Genomic DNA, 20,629 nt, shown 5'->3' with positions numbered 1-20,629 from the left:
TTTTTCAGAATACTCTGAAAGGAACCTGAATGGCATATGACTTATTAAGTGAGTTAAGCTGCTTCATTACAACACAGATATCACGTTGGCAGCTGTTCTAGATTCAAATTCTGGAAAATTTATTTGGTCTTCTTTTGTGAAGGAGTTTTGGAAATCTGTGTTTAGTAACTCTGCTGTAGTGACACTGTCATTAGTGACATCACATACTACTGCACAGAGAAAGTACTGATTGTACAGGGCTATTACAAATGATTGAAGCGATTTCATTAATTCACTGTAGCTCCATTCATTGACATATGGCCACGACACACTACAGATACATAGAAAAACTCATAAAGTTTTGTTCGGCTGAAGCCGCACTTCAGGTTTCTGCTGCCAGAGCGTTCGAGAGCGCAGTGAGACAAAATGGCGACAGGAGCCGAGAAAGCGTATGTCGTGCTTGAAATGCACTCACATCAGTCAGTCATAACAGTGCAGCGACACTTCAGGACGAAGTTCAACAAAGATCCACCAACTGCTAACTCCATTCGGCGATGGTATGCGCAGTTTAAAGCTTCTGGATGCCTCTGTAAGGGGAAATCAACGGGTCGGCCTGCAGTGAGCGAAGAAACGGTTGAACGCGTACGGGCAAGTTTCACGCGTAGCCCGCGGAAGTCGACGAATGAAGCAAGCAGGGAGCTAAACGTACCACAGCCGTCGGTTTGGAAAATCTTACAGAAAACGCTAAAGCAGAAGCCTTACCGTTTACAATTGCTACAAGCCCTGACACCCGATGACAAAGTCAAACGCTTTGAATTTTCGGCGCGGTTGCAACAGCTCATGGAAGAGGATGCGTTCAGTGCGAAACTTGTTTTCAGTGATGAAGCAACATTTTTTCTTAATGGTGAAGTGAACAGACACAATGTGCGAATCTGGGCGGGAGAGAATCCTCATGCATTCGTGCAGCAAATTCGCAATTCACCAAAAGTTAACGTGTTTTGTGCAATCTCACGGTTTAAAGTTTACGGCCCCTTTTTCTTCTGCGAAAAAAACGTTACAGGACACGTGTATCTGGACATGCTGGAAAATTGGCTCATGCCACAACTGGAGACCAACAGCGCTGACTTCATCTTTCAGGAGGATGGTGCTCCACCGCACTTCCATCATGATGTTCGACATTTCTTAAACAGGAGATTGGAAAACCGATGGATCGGTCATGGTGGAGATCATGATCAGCAATTCATGTCATGGCATCCACGCTCTCCCAACTTAACCCCATGCGATTTCTTTCTGTGGGGTTATGTGAAAGATTCAGTGTTTAAACCTCCTCCACCAAGAAACGTGCCAGAACAGTGAGCTCGCATCAACGATGCTTTCAAACTCATTGATGGGGACATGCTGCGCCGAGTGTGGGAGGAGCTGGATTATCGGCTTGATATCTGCCGAATCACTAAAGGGGCACATATTGAACATTTGTGAATGCCTAAAAAAACTTTTTGAGTTTTTGTATGTGTGTGCAAAGCATTGTGAAAATATCTCAAATAATAAAGTTATTGTAGAGCTGTGAAATCGCTTCAATCATTTGTAATAACCCTGTATGTTGCTGCATGCCAGGGCCACTTGTCTTGTGCTGATACCTGTCTCTTCTTCGACAGCCCATAGAACATACTCTTCCTGGTAAAACACACAAGGAGGATGTAGTCTCTTTCAATCATTAGCTTGTGGTGTTATGGATCCTGTCTTGGCAGTGTAATGGTACACAGCACCAAAGGTTGGATGACATGGCTGTCTTCAATCTGGTTGGTTGGTTTGGGGAAGGAGACCAGACAGCGTGGTCATCGGTCTCATCAGATTAGGGAAGGATTGGGAAGGAAGTCGGCCGTGCCCTTTCAGAGGAACCATCCCGGCATTTGCCTGGAGTGATTTAGGGAAATCACGGAAAACCTAAATCAGGATGGCCGGACGCGGGATTGAACCGTCGTCCTCCCGAATGCGAGTCCAGTGTCCAACCACTGCGCCACCCCGCTCGGTGTTCAATCTGGAAACATCACCCAATAAAGCTGTGCAGCTTTGTGTACACACACACACACACACACACACACACACAAATGCAAACAAACATGTATCTGCCTCCTCACGAAATGAATATCCTCCCACGTCTGAGCAGTGCACTTTCAGTTAACTCACTACCTGTAGTACATGTACATAATTGACCCATTGAAGACAGATGCATGAGGAATGTAAACAAGTTTCCCTGGCAAACAGAACACCATTTGGGTTAGAATGAGGCAAACAGGTGCATAGGTAAGTGCAGTTGTTGGGGTGTACTTGGAAATCCATAGAATGTCAACTTTCATTCTAACTAAAAGACAGAGGATTTTCAGACATACATTTATATGAACTTTTTTTCTTGTTCAGGTGCAAGAAACATGTCCCCAAAGTTTTTAAAAGCATTTTTGAAATATTCTGTATAATGATGATTACCAGCAAAAGTTCTGGCAGCATTCACATCTGAGAAGTTCTGATTGTCACATTATTTAAATTATCATTATTTATTATAGTTTTGAAAAATGTTTAAGTCATCTGCCACTGAATTACTCAGTCAGCTATTTATTAATACCTGTGCATATAACTCAATGCAGGGTGATGAAATACAGCAAGCTGGAACCACCCATCTGCTCTTATTGCACAAAAACTAATAATTTTTTTCTGTATTCATTAGTCCATGTTTGATAAAGTTACCTAGGCAGTGTACATGTAACATATGCATAGTATTTTAAAACATTAACTAGAATGAGTATCATTTGGATTTATGATTCAGTCTCTTTATAATGTGCTGATTCTCATGCTCTAGATAGTTCTCATGGAAAACTTGTCTTTTTTTTTTTTTTTTTTTTTTTTTTTTTTTTTTTTTTTTTTTTTTTTTTTTTAAATATGGATAACTAAACTTCTTAACATAACACTCAAGAGTAAATTTCTAGTGAACTAATTACCAGCTCTGTTCACACTGACACCACTCTTAGGAAGACTGACATACTGACTTCCCCATAAAAAGTATTTTGATTTATCTTAGACCATTGCAGATTTTGTCTACGTGCTTATTAGATTCTGACCTTTACCATTATACTTTTGTCAACATGTTTTTTGTGCACCAGATTACATACTTCACTGATTAATTAGGCCATTAATTAAGATTTTTTCATACTTCACCATAGTTTTCAGTACACCACTTGTACTTATAAATGGGGTTTTCCCAATGAGAATACATAAAATGGTTTCATTAACTTTTCTAATTCACTTAACCCACAATATATTCCATAAACTAAATTACTCTTAATACTTATAGAATATCCAACTTAGCAAATTATAATCTTCCAGTTTTCAAATGATTACAAAGTTTTTGAAACCACAATACGTTCAAATGCCAATTATTAAATACACTCCTGGAAATGGAAAAAAGAACACATTGACACCAGTGTGCCAGACCCACCATACTTGCTCCGGACACTGCGAGAGGGCTGTACAAGCAATGATCACACGCACGGCACAGCGGACACACCAGGAACCGCGGTGTTGGCCGTCGAATGGCGCTAGCTGCGCAGCATTTGTGCACCGCCGCCGTCAGTGTCAGCCAGTTTGCCGTGGCATACGGAGCTCCATCGCAGTCTTTAACACTGGTAGCATGCCGCGACAGCGTGGACGTGAACCGTATGTGCAGTTGACGGACTTTGAGCGAGGGCGTATAGTGGGCATGCGGGAGGCCGGGTGGACGTACCGCCGAATTGCTCAACACGTGGGGCGTGAGGTCTCCACAGTACATCGATGTTGTCGCCAGTGGTCGGCGGAAGGTGCACGTGCCCGTCGACCTGGGACCGGACCGCAGCGACGCACGGATGCACGCCAAGACCGTAGGATCCTACGCAGTGCCGTAGGGGACCGCACCGCCACTTCCCAGCAAATTAGGGACACTGTTGCTCCTGGGGTATCGGCGAGGACCATTCGCAACCGTCTCCATGAAGCTGGGCTACGGTCCCGCACACCGTTAGGCCGTCTTCCGCTCACGCCCCAACATCGTGCAGCCCGCCTCCAGTGGTGTCGCGACAGGCGTGAATGGAGGGACGAATGGAGACGTGTCGTCTTCAGCGATGAGAGTCGCTTCTGCCTTGGTGCCAATGATGGTCGTATGCGTGTTTGGCGCCGTGCAGGTGAGCGCCACAATCAGGACTACATACGACCGAGGCACACAGGGCCAACACCCGGCATCACGGTGTGGGGAGCGATCTCCTACACTGGCCGTACACCACTGGTGATCGTCGAGGGGACACTGAATAGTGCACGGTACATCCAAACCGTCATCGGACCCATCGTTCTACTATTCCTAGACCGGCAAGGGAACTTGCTGTTCCAACAGGACAATGCACGTCCGCATGTATCCCGTGCCACCCAACATGCTCTAGAAGGTGTAAGTCAACTACCCTTGCCAGCAAGATCTCCGGATCTGTCCCCCATTGAGCATGTTTGGGACTGGATGAAGCGTCGTCTCACGCGGTCTGCACGTCCAGCACGAATGCTGGTCCAACTGAGGCGCCAGGTGGAAATGGCATGGCAAGCCGTTCCACAGGACTACATCCAGCATCTCTACGATCGTCTCCATGGGAGAATAGCAGCCTGCATTGCTGCGAAAGGTGGATATACACTGTACTGGTGCCGACATTGTGCATGCTCTGTTGCCTGTGTCTATGTGCCTGTGGTTCTGTCAGTGTGATCATGTGATGTATCTGACCCCAGGAATGTGTCAATAAAGTTTCCCCTTCCTGGGACAATGAATTCACGGTGTTCTTATTTCAATTTCCAGGAGTGTAGTTAGACACCAAACACAATTTTCTGTCTGGACCAGCTAACATTAGCGCAACACCTATGAGAAATATCAAGAAATCATGGTTAGCCCGAGTTGTGCTTATTGTGTAGTTCACATTTAACATTTCTATTAGGTATTGTGACAGTGTATATATGATCAGCAGGTACGCATGGAGGATTTGATGTACTATGTCAATTCTTTTGAATTGATTGATGGTGTTTACTTCTGATTGGTATTGTGTTTTATGCAGTTAATGTTTATTCATCTCAGTGGCTGTCACAAAAACTTGAGTTTGCACACTGTTTACATAACATACAGTCTCTATGTCCTGTTAATACCGTGTCTAAAAGGATTGCGACTTAAGGCAGTGATTATGTTGTTAATGCCACATCTGTGCATAATGAAATGGACATGTGAAGCTATCTGCTTGCATAAAAACATGTGTTGTGAACTTGACTTGGTCATCATTTCTGTATCCATGAGTAGCTATATAAGAATGCATGCATCAGAACCCAGGAGAAAAATAGGTGATGCTGCAAGGCAGAAGGGCCACCTGCAGAAGCAAACACATCACCAAATGATAGTCAAGCTAAGCACTACTGCCTCATAGTGGAGGAGACACAGGCTAGGACAACTCCAAAGCAACTTACACAACAATAAGACACAAAGCAGATCCTTCACCACAATGATGTTAACAGGCCAAGAGCAAAGGGAGATACAACCCGAATCATAACCAGAGGGAAAGACCATGTGCCAAGTGAGGTTGTTATTTAATAGTCTGCAGTACAGTGATGATAGTAACTGACAGTATCAGACGGGAGTACTCAACTGATTGACTGTTCACATGGTGGTAGTATTTTACTACTTGCATCATGAGATAGGTGGCATGTTCATTATGCAAGTGGATTTATGCCCTCTGATGGTCATCTATGTCCATCTCATCTAGCAAACATTCAACTTCCAGGGAGCCCCATATGAGAATCACAATGTTTGTAATGGCAATAAATGTAGAAAACAGACAAGTCACTTGGAAATCTATGTAGTGAACATCATTTACACAATTCCTAGAAATCAATTTCCAAATATCCTACAAGACTTTATGACTGAGACTCTGACATCTTAATGGATAGTGCAGGTAGACACCTTTGCTTGGGTAACCACTGAAATTTGCATACAAAAGAAACTGAATAAAGAACAGGGCAGGACAAAACAATTATTTATTCTAAAGATTGGTGTAGTATGAATATTATTTAAAACTCATAACTGGACATCTCTGGAATTCAGAAACAAAGCACATAATAATTACTTGCCACTTCTTGCATAATTTGGCAGAATATTTGAACTAGGAGATATGTATTTCAGTAAACATTAATGTTCATAACTTAGCCAAACACTGCAAAATCTCAGATGGAAAAGTAACAAAATATATTAGGATAGATTGCTACTCGCCATATATAAGAGGCATCGTGAGGCAGACAAGCACATTTAAAACTAGACTGAGATGTCAGACAAAGCTCTTTATCATATTTCAGAAAATACACAACCCCCCCCCCCCCCCCCGCCCCACACACACAGACACACTTGGCCACTGTTATCTCCAGGCACTGAGGTCCAATTGCACCTGGAGACAACTGTGGCCATGAGTGTGTGAGTTGTGTGTGTGCTTCTAAGTCAAATGAAGGACTTTGGACAGTAGCTTAGTCTACTTTTAAATGTGCCTGACTGCCACTCATGGTCAGTGTCTTCTATACAAGATGAGTAGCAGTCTATCCCAATCCATACTGATGTTAATGTTCATAGCTTTTTTGGTGTAATGACAGTTTATATTGTTCTCTAAAATTAGTTGAAATAGTAAAAATGCTCAGTATGAAGTAGTATGTGGCAGATCATAATTTCTGAGTCAGTTACTAACAAGAAATACATGAAATTGCCAAAGGCCGACCTAGGATCTGAGATCTAAGCTGGAGCTGCACTTTCCCTACCCTGCTTTGCTGGACAAGCACTTGGAAATGGTATAAAGTAAAATAGTTGATGCAGAAAATTTCACAGATAGTCAGAGGGGCTAAACAGCACCTACCTTCAAGAGGTGTTACTCCCAGTACTGCACACATAAAGTCTTAAAATTGAAACCAGTTTTTACCTTCTACAAGTGTATATTTTGTTCTGAATTTGCAAATGTCTATGTGTATATGTGAATTACAATAAAAAAATTATTAAAAATTCTATTGTGAAATACCTTTCTCCCATTTTTTTACTTGAATCCTCTGCAGACACTGTCTGTAAAGCCAGTGCTTTCTGTGCCTTCAACAGAAATGGTGTTACCCATTGGAATGATATCATTGATATAAGACCAATTTTATCCACAGGCAGTCGCTCAGCAACCCTGAATAACAGATCAGAAATATTTTTTAAAATGTGAGATTAGGTTTTTTTCTATTTTTAATAAATCTGGCTAGGGTCCAGAATATAAACATCCAATTTTATAGCTGATCTTAATCCAAATTGGACACCACACACATACACGACATGTAGTATTTTACTATACACCGATCAGCCAGAATATTATGACCACTGACCACTATTGACATAAACCCATTCAGGCAATAGTAGCATCACATGACAAGGAATTATTGCTGTTGAGACACATGCATGGTGCATTTGGTATCAGTGACTGTGCTGCCTGTGTGTAGAATGGGGAAAACACACGAACTATCTGAGTTTGATCAAGGGCAGATTATGGTGTCCTGGAGGCTTGGCATGAACATTTTGGAAACTGCACAACTTGCTGGGTGTTAGAGGAGTCCTGTGGTGAGTGCCTTCAACACTAGGCAAAACCCAGGCAAAACCACATCCAGACATCATGGTCTCGGGCGGCCACCCCTCGTAACAGATATCGGATGTCAATAGACTGGACAGACTGGTAAAACAGAACAGGTGGTGAGCTGTGGTGGAACTCAGATCATACTTTAATGCTAGGCAGAGTACAAGTGTGTCTGAACACACAATGTGCCAAACAATCCTAATGAGGGGCCTCTGCAGCCGACACTGTGCCATTGTTAACGCCACGACATTAGCAACTACAGCTGAAATGGGCATGTGACCATTGGCACTGGACATTGGCATAGTGGCAGAGCGTTGCATGGTCTGATGAATTCTGACGTCTTCTTCATACACCAAAGGGAGGGCACAAATCCTTCCTCTTCCAGGGGACAGCTCCTTTTCTGTACTGTGGGATGGAGTCAAGCTGGTGGTGGCTCCATTATGCTCTGGGAAACAATTACATGGGCATCCATGGGTCCAATAGAGCTCATGCAAGACACCATGACAGCCAAGGAATATCATACACTGGTTACAGTCCACATACACCCCTTCATGGGAGTGGCATTTATCAACAAGATAATGTGCCATGTCACAAGGCCAAGAGTGTGATGGAGTGTTTTCAGGAGCACAATGGCAAGTTCCAATTGATGTGCTGGCCCCCCATCTCACCAGATTGGAACTCGATCGAACATATCTGGGATATGATTGAACACGGTGTTAGAGCTCATAATCCCACTCCCCAGAATTTATGGGAATTAGGTGACTTGCACATGCAGATGTGGAGCCAACTCTCTCCCGCAGCCTACCAAGGCCTCACTGCTTCCATGCCATGATGCATTGCGACTGTTATCCACAAAAAAAGTGGACAAACCAGCTATTAGGTAGGTGGTCATAATGTTCTGGTTGATCAGTGTATGTTGTGTGTCTGAAGTTGAAAAGCCCAAACTGTTATCACACATTTATTTATTTCGATTATTGACAAAAAGTAACACACCCTACCAAAATGCAACTCCCAGACTGTAGTACAGTGTGGTAAGTACCGTATTTACTCGAATCTAAGCCGCACTTTTTTCCGGTTTTTGTAATCTAAAAAACCGTCTGCGGCTTAGAATCGAGTGCAAAGCAAGCGGGAGTTCTGAAAAATGTTAGTGGGTGCCGCCACAACTAGCTTCTGCCGTCGAATATATGTTGCGCCACACAGGCATGCTTTGTAGGGCACAAAGATAAATACTGGTACCAAAATCTCTGTGTCAGTAAATAAATTAAAAAAAAAAAGTGGAAGACGAGCCTTTTTCCTCCGCCCAGAGTTTCGACCACTGCGTTTTGGTACATTATCCAACGAAGTAAATACAAATTCTGTATTGTTGATCTTCGAATGTAGCAGCATTTCAAAGTACTACGAAAATCCGACTGGCAAGACTGTTTGGGATGTTTGTCAATATGGCCAACTCTACGTTCTGAATTTTTTCTACCTGTGAGAAGAGATGGTTGCTAATAGGAGCTTTTATGAATTGTGAATCACATGTAGTATTCTCTTCGCCATAAGATTAATACGAACATAAACATTTTGCCATGTATTGTTTCGTGTTTGCTACTATCTCATTTAAATCCTGTCTGCCCAATAAACTACGAAACTAGAGTGAGACAACAGCAAACGCGGAAGAATATACATATCATGTCATGTTTATATTCGTATTATTCTTATGCCTGATAGTGATAAAGTCAGAAATGAAGCACGGCAACTGACTAGATTTTTAAATCTAAGATGACTCTAATTTCTGTGCAGACTGTAATGAACTAAAGAGGCGCCTGCAAAGATTTTCAAACGGAGAAAAATTTTCGCTAAAATTTCGTTCAGAACATCATCTATCATACGCAATCTATTATTTGGTTCTTGTTGATCATTATCAAAGAAAGAAGTAGTGTAAGTAACAACAAATGTTTCGCTAATGAGACGACTACTCTCTATTTTTTATTTGCAAGCGGCGGTAGCGCGCACAAAAGCAAGCCACGCCGCGAGCGGCGACAGGCCGTAAACACGCACTATCAGAATGCGGCAAACAATGCATGACACAGTACAGTAATGCATTTTCAGCTTAGAGTGACGTAAACACCTATAACAATGAGAACAGCACTTATCAGATCAAAGAAAAATAAGCAATCAATTCAAACCAGACGAAGCACGTGAAAAAGGAAGGATATCCGTATAAATACGGACGGAGCGCGTGACGCGTAGCAATGGCTACCTGGTAAAGCTTAACTGCTAAGCTTACGACTCGAACCAAACTACTGCAACTGTATCGTCATTCATTCGACCTAAATTGTGTCTCATATTACAACTAGGCGAACTTTGTTTCGATTTGGAGGTGCGACCTAAAACTTTTCTCTCCCCTTGATTTTCGAGTCTCAAATTTCAGGTGCGGCTTAGATTCGGGAAAAAAAATTTTCCTTGATTTCGAGTCTCATTTTTCAGGTGCGGCTTAGATTCGAGTAAATACGGTAATGACAGACTGAATGTGCACATGATTTGAATTCATAAATTATGTGTGCAGTTCCTTACAAGCTGACTTCTCTGGACCTTTGAACAAATCTTTGTCCTTTGGTACTTTTTTTATTAATTTTTAGACTCCTTGTAAGTTCTCCTACTACCACTGTAAAATTTTCACACTTTCAGGTAAATTGTTAACCTCCAAACTGAAAAAGGAACGCAAGAAATAGGAATTTGTGGAAGGTGGTGAAAACTTTCATGAACAATTAAATTAAAGACATCTTTCTAGTAGCAAGAAGCACTTCCTTTTGCACTAACTAAAACAGTGATATATTTTACATGGACACTAGGAAAAGCTGGGGGTTTTGAAAATAATTAATTTTGAGGTACAATGATATACAATGTCAGTATGAAATCACCAGTTTCTACAGTTAACCAGCCACCTTCAGATCAACAAGGCAAATAGGATTGAATGTTAAAAGAGAAGTTATACAGGTTACAGCAAAATTAATATGCAGTAAAATACCAGTGTAATGACTGAATCCTGAAAAGTTGCCAGACAAATGAATATTAACAACAAAGATTAGCTACATGTCTTGTAACTTAGATAGAGACATACAGGGCAAGCAGCTTTTGCCAATCCATTAAGACATCATATGCATGGAGAAACTGCTGATTTCATGCTCACTGATGAGAATTTGAAGGTAAAAAGCAACACTGTCATGTCCTGTCTGTAAGTAAACAACCCAAATGCCATATATGGAGGGAATCAAACATTAAGTAAGGCAGAGTTGCAAAGTTTGACTGGATGTACCTCTGGACTAGGGTTATTGGTTTCCATAATACATTTGTCTACATGTGCCTAAGTCTGTATGTCACTTTCACTGTGACAAGTACTTGAACCGAAGGGTTTGATTAGAGCAACATAATCTGGCACTTCTGTGGTTCATGGTCTTTAGTACCATAAGTTGCGGTGAATACCCAAATATTAACAAAGTTATAGGCTGGGTTGGTCATTTGTTGTGGTAATTGACTGCAGAATATAGTAAGCATCATCTATAGTCAACACTCACTAAAGTTATAAATTAGTGCCCATGCACTTCTGCAAGTTCATTGTTAACAAGTGAAGAAGGAGACCAGTCAGGAAATCCACAGTCTCATTTCCCTATCATATCTATATCTACCTCTCATTTCACTCTTATACATAGCTGCTTATGTACCAAGAAATGGATGACCTCAAATCCCATGTCATCTCTAATCTGAGTGAGAGCTAAGTAAATAAGTTGCAAAATACACCCCATTATGGCACCTAAAATACATGTCAGGTGTGAGGTCCAGGCTTCAATTCCTGGCTGAGTACCTTTACTAAGAAGTAAGATGTCTCAGAGTACAAAAGACGGGACTTCCTCCTAAAAGAACTAGCAAGCCACATCTTAAGAAGAATTGGCTTGAGCTTTGAGTGGCAGGGGTGAAGCAAGGAAGAAGCAGAAGTCACCATCCCACAGCACAGAATTGGAAGACTGCAGTGAGCAGTCTACAGCAGTAAACAAGATAGAACACCTTTCATAACAATTGTGACAGTCGAGGTTAGGGCCACCAACACTTGAATCAGTGGCACACACTTGCTGACTACACCAAATTTGGACATTGCACTTGCACAAGATGCCAGCACAGTGCCTCTCCCTGACCGACAAATGCGGTGGGTGAATCACAATATAGCATGGAAACAAAGTCTATGGCTGTGAGAAAGGATGAAAAAATTATGCATTAAGTGGTGCAACCTTATTCAGTGTCCTAGACTGTGCCAAAGGATGCACTCAGATCCCAGTAGCACAGGCAGTCATACTGAAGACAGCCATAATCACCCCATCCATTTTATACGAGAGTATTTCATGATATTCTGCCTCTAAAATGTCACATAGACTTGCCAAAGGTTTATAGACTCCATATTACACAGTCTCTCCCTTTGCTTTGTGTATCTGGATGATATTCTGGTTTCCTCAGCCTTGCCAGAACAACATCAAAAGCATCTAACTGAGGTGTTCCAAAATAACTGCATGAAATTTACACTTTGTGGTAACAGACAATGGTGGCTTTATTCTCAATGGACACCAAGCCAAGACTGAGCATTCCAGCAAGGCATGCATATACTTGTTTAGGAGTGGGGGTAGCACAGATCACAATAGTCTGACCAACAGCTGTACAAACCATTTTTCTATGTCTCCAACACTTTCAAGGCCTTTATTTTGGTATTACCCTTGTACATTATTGAGTTTCAATAGAGTAGCTGAAAAATCACAAAAACATTAATTTAAAAAGAAAGCTAAACCGCTAGTAGTTTCTTAGATCTACATTTCTTTCCACTGCCTTACAATAACCTATTTGATATTTATATTACCTTGGCTTCTTTCTTATTGGTATCAAACTCCGAAAAGATGCAGAATATCGTTTGAAGGCTGATTTGTGAGTGTATGTCGTTTCCAGTGTGGCTGTAGGAGCCATGAGAGTAATGCTTGATGAATCATGACTATCTGTTTCTCTGACCCTGCAACACAAGCATCACTCATTAACTTCTTAGGACTAATTATCACATATAAAAGTTCCAACTTATCAATTTTTTTTATTTTTGTCTTGTATATTGCCTCATGATATAAACATTTTCTGTTTCAAAATTTGTTGAAACAATAAGAAAGCGTAAATTTTATGAACTCTTATATTTGTAAGAAATACTATTTAAAAACAAGTATCTGTGAAAAGTGGGAAGTTTGTAACACTGATTATAAATCAACTTAATAATTTTGTACTTAATAATTATAATGTGAAGGAAAAATCTCTTCTCTTTGTCTGTGAATCAGCTTTTATGATGAACTTAAGTGGAAGTATATTCATATAAATGAACTGGTAGTGAACTTACCATAAACAGTCATAAGTCCATATCTTCCATGTAGTTGAAATCTTACAAAAATCTATTACAATGAAGATTTTCCTGACAAATAACACATTTAATTTCAGTGTTAGTAGACTACATAGAGAGAAAATGTCTCTTAACTGTTGACTTCAGAAAGCACTTATTCATTTTCCTATTGCAGAGTCCTGCTACACATTTCAGTATCAAACATCACAATCTAAAACTCTACAAACAAATCTATGAATTGGCACCAATCTATACTAACCTATTTATGGGGTATCTACAGAAATCCTCCTTAATCATCCAGAATCCCAAACCCCTCACATGGTTCAGATTCATTGAGGACAACTTTATGGTCTGGATCAAATGTGATGACATCCTATCCACACTTCTCCAGAGCCCCAACACCTCTCTTATTTGCTTTGCTTTGCTTGGGCCCTCTCAGCCTAACAAACCACTTTCCTTGATGTTGACCTCCAACTAAAGGCTGGCTACGTCAGTACCTCTGTCCACATCAAATGTACCAACCACCAACAATACTTCCACTTCGGCAGCTGCCACCCATTTCATTCTATACAGCACAGCCATGCTTGACTTTCACATCTTTATTGATGAATAGCACTTTTCCAAATACACCAAGGGTTTCACTGAGCATTCATTCACAGACTGAAATTACCCTCCTATCCTTGTTCAGAAGAGATCTCCCATGTCTTGTCTCACCAGTCACCTATCATCCCCCACATATCCACCATTCAGCCACAAAGGAGCTCTCCTTTCATGACTCAGTACCACTCTGGACTGCAGCAACTAAATCACATTCTCTAGCAGGGTTTTGATTATGTCTCATCCCACCCTGAAATGAAGATATCTTCCCCACCCCTTCCACAATGGTATTCCACTGCCCACACAAAATACACAATATCTTTGTCTGTTCCTACTCCACCCTTGCTTCCAACTCCTTGCCTCGTGGCTCATATCCATGCAACAGACTGAGATGCAAGACCTGCACCATATGTCCTCCCATATCATCCCCTAGAGTCCTGCAACTAACATCTCCTAACCTATCAAAGGCAGGGCCATATGTTAGAGCAGCCATGTGATTTACAAACTTAGCTGCAACCAATGGATTGTGATCTACATTGGTATGACTACTGACAAACTCTCTGCCAAGCCACACTGTTGCCAAGACACAAGTGGGTGAAAGTGTCACCCAAAGTGGTGTGCTTTGCAGTCTGTGCCATCTAAATTCTTCTCACAAACAACAGCTTTTCTCAATAAATCCCCCCCCCCCCCCCCTTCACTGTGTGATGTTACAAAATAAAAGTGATGTTGTTATTCAATGGAAAGTTGGAAATTGAGATTTAGCTCACTGTTTTATCAATCACAATTGGCGTAAGAATCATGGATTGACCATTGTTATAAAATATTGCATTATGAGATGTGAATAGTTTTTTTTACTTGCAGTTTCGCGTGGCTTGAGGCAGTCACAACTAGCGTGCTACAATTTCCTAAGGGACCAGAAAGTTCTTAAGAGCGCAAAAACAACTGTAACATCACACAAAAGGGAAATTCAATATTAAAGCTGATGCAAGAAGATGATAAAACAGTTTTCTTTTTATCAATGTAACACGCACATTGGACTGCTGATCTCCGTGTCTGTAATCTTAGCAAAATGCATAATTAAAATGAAAATAATACTGAGGAGATGATAGGAATGAGCACTGCTAAATGATTCAGTATTCCCAGAACAAATATTTATTATAAACTAAAACATATATCGTACCTTAAGCTTAGTGCTACAATGATGGTAGATTTTTATGTCCGTATCATGTCCATTGAGCGCTCTTTTATATAGCCATTGTCTTCTTTGAGTCGCTCGTGCGTCGTCACGGTAAGTTATAACAGTTCCTTACACTTCACTCAACTCAGACATACACGTTTTTATACATTTAGTAAAAATTAGATCAGACTGCCACAGATCTGCGTCCGTCTTACTTGGGAAAAACAGTACAAGTCTTTTTAGCGCTCAAGGCTTCATTTGTTCTCCAGCGAACAAAATAGTGAAGGATCGCATATCTATCCGTATTTTTCTGTTTATATTGCCGCCCAAAGACGACAAATTACATTATTTAGAAAATTCCACCGTCGCCATGCGACGCCTCATTATACATTAATCATTATTTATAAACAAGTATTTGCCTTCTGGCTGAAAGTATTAACTACTCGTATTTGCTGTTTTAATGAAGTCAAAAATAGCAAATATCACAACTGGTCTCAACGTTGAAACGTTGATTAGCCTCTGTCCTCCACCTGCCTATCCATTTGCCAGTTCCCAGTACAGTACACATAAAATGTGATGACAGAAGTCTTGGGATGCCTCCTAATATTGTGTCAGACCAGTGTAGTGCAGCAACTTGACTTAGTATGGACTCAACAAGTCACTGGAAATCCCCTGTAGATATATTGAGCCATGCTGCCTCTATAGATATCCATAATTGCAACATTATTACCAGTGAAGGATTTTGTGCATTAATTGACCTCTTGATTGTGTCCGACAAATTTTCAGAATGTTCAATGGGATTCATGTGAAGTGATCTAGGTGGCCGCATCATTCAGTACAATTGTTCAGAATGTTCTTCAGGCCAGTCATGAACAACTGTGGTCTGGTAACTTGATGCACTGTCATCCATAAAAATTCCATCATTATTTGGGAACAGGAAGTTCATTCATGAATGGTTGCAAGTGGTGTCCAAGTAGCTGACATAACCATTTCTATTCCATGATCAGTTTCATTTGATGTAAACACAGCCTACACCATTATGGAGCCCCCATCAGCTTGTGCAGTGTCTTGTTGACAACATGGGTCCATGGCTTTCTGGGGTCTGTGTCACACTCAAACACTACCATCAGATCTTAAGATCTCAAATTGGGACTCAACTGACCTAGCCACGGTTTAACAGTCACTTAGGGTCCAACCAAAATGGTCATGAGCCCAGGAGAAGAGCTGCAGCAATGCCATGCTTGTAGGAAAGACACTCGCATCGGTCATCTGATGCCACAGCCCCTTAATTCCAAATTTAGACCCATTGTCCTAAGAGATATGTTCATTAGCTGCTCCACATTTATTTCTGTGGTTATTTCATGCAGTGTTGCTTGTCTGTTAGCACTGATAACTCTATGCAAATGCCACTGATCTGAGTCATTAAGTGAAGGCCGTCAGTAACTGCATTGTTCGTGATGAGAGATAATGCCCGAAATTTGGTGTTCTCAGCACACTCTTGGCACTGTGGTTCTTGTAATATTGAATTCCCTAACAATTTGTGACATGGATTGTCTCATGTGTCTAGCTCCAACTACTATCTGCGTTCAGAATCTGTTAATTCCTATTGAGCGGCCATAATCATGTCAGAAATCTTTTCACATGATTCACTTGAGTACAAATAACAGCTTCACCAATGTGCTGCCCTTTTATACATTCTGTACATGATGCTGCTGCCATCTGCATACATGCAAATCACTATCCCATGACTCTTGTCACCTCAGTGTATGCCTTGTATACCATCACTTCTGTACTTCTCTCATCTGCCTCCATAGCTGAGTGGTTAGCATGGCTAACTGCCAAGTCAGGGAACCAGGTTTATTTCCTGGCCATGTTAGAGATTTTCACCCACTTGGGTGACGTGTCATCCTCAACATCATTTCATCACAATTGATGCACAAGTTGCAGAAGGGGCATCAAACGAAAAGACTTGCATTGGGCTGCTGAACAACCTCAAATGGGATCTCCCAATTAAAAACGCCATACAATCATTTTATTTTTTTTCCCCTTTTCTCCCCTCTCATCCCCTTCCCCATCCCTGCCCCAGCATAGTCTCCTGATGCTGCACTTAGTAATCTTATCCTGTCCTCACCATTCCTCTGTACATTCCAACAGGCAGCACTAACCTCTTTCCCCACTCTTACCTTACTACCCCCTCTCCACCACATGTCTTCTGCTTACCCCCACCACAACCCCAGCAGACTGCTGCTCACTTCAGATATAGTCACGGTAGTGCCTTAGAGCCTGGACACAGTGGCCACATGTGTGTGTGAGTTGTTGTGCGAAAGTGTGTGAGTTCTACTGCTGAGGAAGGTCATTCTCCAAAAGCTTATAAATTTTTAGTATTCTTTTTCTTTGTGACTGTCTGTAACTCAGTGCCTTCTCTTAGTGGTGAGTAGCAATCTATCCTTTCTATATAGTTGTTATTCCATTCTGAACTTTCCATTGTTAGAAGGAATAACAAAAAATATTGTGTATCCAAAGGTACTCCAGTAAACAGAATTTAAACACAAACATTTTCTTTCTTTGCATGGCATTGCAACACATGCTGGGTACTCGCAAGTATATATATTCACAGTAGAAAAAATAATAGTCAGCCAACACCTGATGAAATCACATAGTTTTTATACTTTCATCAAAAACTTTGTTATTGTTTTTATACCTTTTCTCAAACAAAATGTGATCCCCAGAAGTAAAAGACTCTATTATCACTTCACCTCAGTTAACTGGTAGGAACTGTGATCCACAATGCCATGCTTATTGCAGATAACTTGTAGCTGAAGTAATTAAATTGCAAATTTTACCAACAGTACCAGGACATCATCTTAAATGAGTTTTTTTTTTTTTATAAACCAACATCTCATTTATGATGTTACATTTTAGGAAATAGTACCAAATAAATTTATCTGTTCTTGATGTATCTTTAATGTGCTATTGGCTAAAAATATTTTTTTCTTGCATGTTAGGTATAACAGAATGATCAGCAAATATTGCACAAAACCACCGATAGTATGCAGTCTCCTGAGACTTTTCTCCAACAGACAATCACAGAACAGGTAACAGACAGTTATTATTAAGCATTAAAAATAACTGCCATCAAATAATGACTGTGATTCCAACATCTGCTAATGAAAAATCTCTCAAATGCATATTTCCAGAAGCTGAGAAAATTTATATTCCTTCCTCACCCCATACCCCCCAACACTGGAAGGAAACAACATCACTGTTATGAAATCTGCATTTTGTTGAAAACACCAGTCACATCAGAAGCTGCATGGTATCAACAAAAAATTATTAGTAATTTTATAGGAATCTAGTAAAGTATGAGGGCATTCTTATGAAAATCCCATGATTGGAATTCATATTTGCATTATCCATTTAGTGATGGTAATTCAGTGGTAATTTTAACTAAACACCTATGGTGGAAAAATCTTGATCATCTAGCTATCAAAATATTTCCAGCCCTTGAAATTAAACATTATGATTGATCAGGCAGACTCAGATTCCTACTATTACTCCAGTTCTGTCACAGGCTTATCCTACCTCATCAGAGGCTGGGCCACCTGTGAAAGCAACCATGTCATTTACCAACTCTGTTGCAAACACTGTGTCTGTATGACTACTAACAAGCTGTCCACCAGGATGAATAGCCACTGCCAACCTCTTGCCAAGAACAAAGTTTCTAGAAAAAATTTGATGGAAAAACATGCAGCTGAAAACAGCATGCTCAATTTCAATGACTGCTTCACAACCTGGACCTTCTAGATCCTTCCCTCCACCACCAGCTTCTCTGAACTATGCAGAAGGGAGTTACCTTTACAAAACATCTTCCAGTGCCATAATCAGTCACAAGTAATTCACTGTCCCTGCACCCTCCGCCCAACAGTTTCCCCTTTCTTTCTCCTGTCACAAAATCCCAATTCATGTCCCCATGTCATGTCCCCAGTCCCCAAGGGCTCCTATAACAGTGCATCACATGCCTAGTACATATCCCTGCCACACCTCACTCCTGCATTACTAGCTGGCAAACCAGCTGCCTCCCTCTGAGCTGTTGGCCACCAACCCCCACTCCTTCTCCCTGTCTCCTGCCTCCCACCCATCTTGGCATTACCCCACCACAACTTGTTCACCTGCTGAAACGCAGCACTGGTGCTGTAAGTCCATCATGTAGGCACATAGGCGTTCGTATGCATGTGTGTGTGTGTGTGTGTGTGTGTGTGTGTGTGTGTGTGTGTGTGTGTGTGCGTGTGTGTGTGTGTCTGTGGAGGGGGGGGTTGGATGCGTGGGGGGGGGGGGGGGGGGTAGGTTGGGTGGGGGAGTGTTTTCTGCATGCATTCTACTCTAGCTCAATAAAGGATTACTCCAAATACCAGCAAGTTTTCTTTCTTTTAATGTGTGCTTATTGACAACTCAATGCTTCTACTTTTCAGTGAGTATTCTCCTTTAATGCAAAAGTATATACTACAGCATCACCAAGTGCATCGTTCCAGACAATGATTAGTTGAAGAAACTATAAAGTGTTTACCATAATGATGGGACCTTAAAATATCTATAGGCTTTCAGTCACGTCACCTATTCATCGAATCTTCAGAATTCTTCTGTAGCATCACATTTCAAAAGCTTCTATTCTCTTCTTGTCTGAACTATTTATTGTCCATGTTTCACTTCCATAGATGGCTACACTCCATCCAAATACTTAAAGAAAAGAATCTATACACAATGTTAACACAATTCTCTTCTTCAGAAATGCTTTCCTTGCCATAGCTAGTCTACACTTCATATCCTCTCTACTTCAACCATCAACAGTTATTTTGCTCCCCAGATAGTTAAACTCATCTACTACTTTAAGTGTCCCACTTCTTAATCTAATTCCCTCAGCATCACCTGATTTAATCTGACTACATTTCATTATCCTGATTTTGCTTTTGTTGATGTTCATCTAATATCCTCCTTTCAAGAGACTCTCCATTCTGTTCAACTGCTCTTCCATGTCCTTTGCTGTCTCTGACAGAATTATAGTGTCATCAGCAAACTTCCAGGTTTTTATTTTTCTCCATTGATTTTAATTCCTACTCCAAATTTTTCTTTTGTTTCCTTTACTGCTTGCTCAATATACAGGTTGAACAACATCAGGGATAGGCTACAACCCTGTCTTACTCTCTTTGCAACCACTGCTTCCTTTTGATGCCTCTCAACTCTTATAACTGTCATCTGGTTTCTGTACAAATTGTAAATAGCCTTTTATTCCCTGTAATTTACTCCTGTCGTATTCAGAATTCTAAAGAGCGTATTCCTGTCAGCATTGTCAAAAGCTTTCTCTAAGTCTACAAATGCTAGAAATATAGGTTTGCTATTCCTTAATCTATCTTCTAAGATAAGTCATAGGGTCAGTATTGCCTTGTGTGTTCCAACATTTCTACGTAATCCAAACCAATCTTCTCCGAGGTCGGCTTCAATCAGTTTTTCCATTTGTCGGTAAAGAATTTGCGTTAGTATTTTGCAACTATGACTTATTAAACTGATAGTTTGGTAATTTTCACACCTGTCAACACCTGCTTTCTTTGGGAATGAAATTACTATATTCTTCTTGAAGTCTGAGGATATTTCGCTTTTCTCATACATCTTGCTCACCAGATGGAAGAGTTTTGTCATGTCTGGCTCTCCAAAGCTATCAGTAGTTCTAATGGAATGTTGTCTACTCCTGAGGCCTTTTTTGACTTGGGTCTTTCAATGTTCCATTGAATTCTTCAAGCATTA

General features: G+C 40.9%; 1 protein-coding gene across 1 annotated transcript in view; it reads right to left on the bottom strand.

The window, feature by feature from the left end:
• Positions 1-20,629, bottom strand: part of LOC124596565 (ATP-binding cassette sub-family C member 12-like) — a 526,900-nt gene that overhangs the window by 489,776 nt on the left and 16,495 nt on the right. Inside the window, exons 2-3 of the mRNA XM_047135749.1 lie at positions 12,544-12,690; positions 7,074-7,220 (exon numbers count right to left, since the gene is read on the bottom strand). Of these exons, the coding sequence (XP_046991705.1) occupies positions 7,074-7,220; positions 12,544-12,690 (294 nt within the window). The remainder of the gene's footprint in view (positions 1-7,073; positions 7,221-12,543; positions 12,691-20,629) is intronic.

This window comes from Schistocerca americana, chromosome 2 (assembly GCF_021461395.2).
Source record: "Schistocerca americana isolate TAMUIC-IGC-003095 chromosome 2, iqSchAmer2.1, whole genome shotgun sequence".
Classification (NCBI taxonomy): domain Eukaryota; kingdom Metazoa; phylum Arthropoda; class Insecta; order Orthoptera; family Acrididae; genus Schistocerca; species Schistocerca americana.
Note: the sequence above shows the minus strand (reverse complement) of the source record. Positions and strands in the feature narration are given on the sequence as shown.